The following is a 4,115-nucleotide window of genomic DNA, read 5'->3' on the forward strand; positions in this document are numbered from 1 at the left end:
GCCAAGGTTACAAAAAAATGTCTGCTGCACTTAAGGTTCCTAAGAGCACAATGGCCTCCATAATCCTTAAATGGAAGACGTTTGGGACCAATATAACAAAGAGTGAAAAATTTAAGGGGGTCTGAATACTTTCCGTACCCACTGTATAATAGTGGATTCAAGTTGATTGGGACATTTTTTCCCAGTCATCTCAATGGCAAAAAAGTGTGTCCCGATTTACCTGAATTTACCCCTATTATACTGGTATATATAACTATGATACAGAAAATAATTGGTGTTATTCTAACAAGATTAAGGGTTGGGCATACTATGCTGAATAAAACCTTAAAAATAATAAATAAACATCCAACAGGATTATGTGAGCACTGTGGAATGGAGGAATCAGTAGAACATGTTATTTGTGTTTGTCAAAAGTATACTAATGAACGAGAAACAATGAAGAATGAACTTAGAAAGATGGGAGTGGATAACCTAAAGCTTAAAAATATATTTACTTATGGACTAGAGAGTTTATTTTTGTATCTTAAGAGAACAGAGCTGATTAAGAGAATTTAGAGGGAAAATTTTTATTGAGGTAAAGAAAAAAAATTGTTCTCTTTTTTCCTTCTTTTTTTTCTTGTCCTCTCATTATGAAAGGGTAAACTCTGGTCCACACTCCAATACAGTAGGTGGCGATAATGCACCTTAACATAGGTGCTACCCGCTATAAAAACAAAAGAAGAAGAAGAAGAAGAAGAATTGGTGTTATTGTGTTTACTCTTTATTGTGTCCTTTCAGCCTTCCATAGTAGCTAATCATGTGGTAGAGCAGAGAAAGCGAATTGGATTTAAAAAAAAAAAATCTATAACAGTTGAATAATTAATAGCTGAACCGTGTACGTTTCACCCTCCAGACCAGTAGGGGGCGGACATGCACCTTTACCGTTGGTTTGCCAATCCGCCAAAAAAACTCCAGAGAAGAAGAAGAAAGCGAATTGGTCGTTGCGGCTTTCCGTAGATGTGTGTGGAAGCAGCCCAGTGCTGGCAACAAATGTAAGTAGCTGTAGAACGACATGCAGGGCTAATTAATAATGAAATTAAGTAAAAAAATATCGTTCCTGATATGCAAAAGCGCTATTACTTTATAAAGAAAACTCTCAACCGCTCTCTAGAAGATACTAGTTATGCAAAATAATAATTAGCTGTTGCTGGAGGCTGTTCAGTGTTAGCCTGCCAGCTAACTGGATTTGATCATGTATTTATTAGAATAAATATAGGCTGCTGCCACACTTATTTTAACTATTTAATGAGTAAGATTTGATTTGCGTAGTGATTATATGATCTTGTCAATCAGAAGGCTAGAACCAATTCATCTTATTGTTTCGCGCCGCAGTCACTTTAGTATCTACCCAACTGTATGACTTTTTTTTGTATATTAAGTTATAAAACATGTATAAAAATCTTTAAGCGTCTTCAGAAAATGTCTTCAAAACTCTTTAACTCCAAGGAAGCTTTCTGAACGAGCAAGAGGGGTTTTATATTTATTTGTGATATAATGTCACTGTGTTGTTATAATGCAATAATAAACTTATTTTCAGCACAATGGCTGAGTGCACTACGTTTGATAGTCTGCTGGAAATGGGCTTTGACAGAAACAGAGCGTAAGTCATGATTTTTCTACAGTGACACTGATGTTACACACTGATCCAGTACTTTCACTCACCCTGTGATTGTTCTGTAGGGAGAAGGCAGTAGCACATACTGGAAACCAAGGCATTGAGAGCGCGATGGACTGGTGAGTCGTCATTTAAAAAAAAAAATTACAACTCAATCTGATAGCCAGTGATCACTATACATTTTCATCGTATGGAAAAGAGCAATAATGTACCATTTAAATAATAATAATTTTATAAATAAAAATAACTTTTTGGAAGTTGAATTTACAATTGTGTAACTGTACAGGTTAATGGAGCATGAGAATGATCCAGATATAGATGAGCCTTATGTTCCGCCTGCTGGAGATACTCTCGGCACAACAGAAGAACAGAGCCAGTCTCCCACAGAACCTTCTGAATGTATGTTCTTCTGATGCTCCTCACTCTCAATTTCACAAAAACACTGGTCATCATTTTATCACCCAACACAAAATGTTACTTTCTCTTTCATTTTTGTCTTTAACCAAAACAAAAAAACAGCCACTGACGTTGCTGAACAAGAGGGAGATCCTAAAAATCCTATGTCAGAGGAAGAAAGGAAGGATCAAGTAAAACGGTTTGTGCTTTCTACAGCTGACCTTAAAATGTATTAACGTAAAAAGCATACATTTAAAAGCTGATGCATAGTATTGCTCCCCCCCCAGACTGGAGGAGTTGATGAAGATAAGACAGGAGGAGAGGAGAGAGAGAGAGCGAAAGGAGGAAATAGAAAGAGAAAAGCAGAGGAGGAAACAGGGCCAAGAGCTGCTGCATGTTAAACAGAAGCTTCAAGACGACGAAATGAAGAAGCTAGCGGATCATCGCAGGAGAGAGAAGATGGAGGACAAGCTTGCCAAGTAAGAGGAACACGGATGCATTGCCTGTTTAGCTTTGATCAAGCACTTTCAGTGAAGTTTTAACTTGAATTCAGTGGTTCTCAATATTTTTTGATTTACTGAATAAGGATTACATTAAAGCATTTAGTCAATGTTTTTATCCAAAGCGACTTAAAAAAGAGGAACCATGCAGTTCATCAAAGAGCCAACAATAGTCATTGTACACAATACCAGGTTTGTTAGGCAACTAGATTAGGAAGCAAGCTAGAGAAGAGGAGAAATGCAAAGATTTACTCCAATTCTCTACCTGATAAAATAATTTAGAGCTTGGCATAACTATAAAAATGTATTTTCATTATAAAAATGCCCATGGAGTTAAAAGAGTTTTATTCATTTAACATTACATTTCTGGGTCTAGAAATTATTCTTTTGAAATTAAAAAGTTGGGATTTTTGAAAGAAATTGGTTCTTCATAGGAAAAAAAAAAAAGAAATACCTTTCCTTTCCTTTTTTGGCTTATTTTAATGCTCATTTTATGTCATTCTGTATATAATATTTTATATCTTATTTTAAGTCATTTTGGGGCCTCCTAGTTGAGAACCACTAGTAATAACCTTTGATCCTTTCTCAGGCAGCGAGTTAAAGAAAAGATTGCACGAGACAGAGAGGAGAGGGCACGAAAGGTATTAATGCTTTTAATTAAATTCAAGTTTATTTGTATAGCGCTTTTCACGATACAAATCGTTGCAAAGCAGCTTCACAGAAAATGAAAGTTTCTACATTACATTTAGGAGTAGCTTATCAGTGGTGACTATGTCAAGGTGATGTCCATATGGCAGAAATGTACAAAAATGTTAGTTAATGACATGTATTCAAAGAAATGGTGAACACAATTAAAAGCAATGATTGTATGTTGTGATCAAACTTATAAGAAAATTTGGTAGTTCTGTATGTTGGTTCAGGGTTGGCGTCATCTGAGGTCCTCTGAGGGGTTGGCATCATCTCTTCTCAGGTGTTCGGTCATCTCAGATATTCGTACGGGTTGGATCCAGACTGAATCCAGACATTACGTGAATGCTTGGCTAAAGAGATGTGATTTAAACAGAGAGAGTGTGTCTGAACCCCGAACGTTATCAGGAAGGCTATTCCAGAGTTTGGGAGCCAAATGCGAAAAAGCTCTACCTCCTTTAGTGGACTTTGCTATCCTAGGTACTACCAAAAGTCCAGAGTTTTGCGACCTTAGGGAGCGTGATGGATTGTAGCGTGGTAGAAGACTAGTTAGGTACGCAGGAGCTAACCCATTAGGGGCCTTATAGGTAAGTAATAATATTTTGTAACTGATACGGAACTTAATAGGTAGCCACTGCAGATACTGTAAAATTGGGGTAATATGATCATATTTTCTTGACCTGGTAAGGACTCTAGCCGCTGCATTTTGGACCACCTGTAGCTTGTTTATTGAAGATGCAGGACAACCACCTAGCAGTGCATTACAATAGTCCAGTCTAGAGGTCATGAATGCATGAACGAGCTTTTCTGCATCAGAAACAGGTAACATGTTCATGTTCAATCGAAGAGATTCTGTGTACTGTTTTTTGGTCCAATAA

The 4,115-nt window shown here is 36.9% G+C and overlaps 1 protein-coding gene across 1 annotated transcript in view; it reads left to right on the forward strand.

Moving 5' to 3' along the window:
* Positions 1 to 937: 937 nt before the first annotated feature.
* The window catches only part of LOC107676523 (UBX domain-containing protein 1-like), a 16,527-nt gene continuing 13,349 nt past the window's right edge, over positions 938 to 4,115 (forward strand). The window contains exons 1-7 of the mRNA XM_016471078.1: positions 938 to 1,031; positions 1,577 to 1,639; positions 1,720 to 1,773; positions 1,941 to 2,053; positions 2,174 to 2,249; positions 2,338 to 2,529; positions 3,140 to 3,191. Of these exons, the coding sequence (XP_016326564.1) occupies positions 997 to 1,031; positions 1,577 to 1,639; positions 1,720 to 1,773; positions 1,941 to 2,053; positions 2,174 to 2,249; positions 2,338 to 2,529; positions 3,140 to 3,191 (585 nt within the window). The 5' untranslated portion in view covers positions 938 to 996. The remainder of the gene's footprint in view (positions 1,032 to 1,576; positions 1,640 to 1,719; positions 1,774 to 1,940; positions 2,054 to 2,173; positions 2,250 to 2,337; positions 2,530 to 3,139; positions 3,192 to 4,115) is intronic.

This window comes from Sinocyclocheilus anshuiensis, unplaced genomic scaffold (genome assembly GCF_001515605.1).
Source record: "Sinocyclocheilus anshuiensis isolate Anshui unplaced genomic scaffold, SAMN03320099.WGS_v1.1 scaffold64, whole genome shotgun sequence".
Taxonomy (NCBI): domain Eukaryota; kingdom Metazoa; phylum Chordata; class Actinopteri; order Cypriniformes; family Cyprinidae; genus Sinocyclocheilus; species Sinocyclocheilus anshuiensis.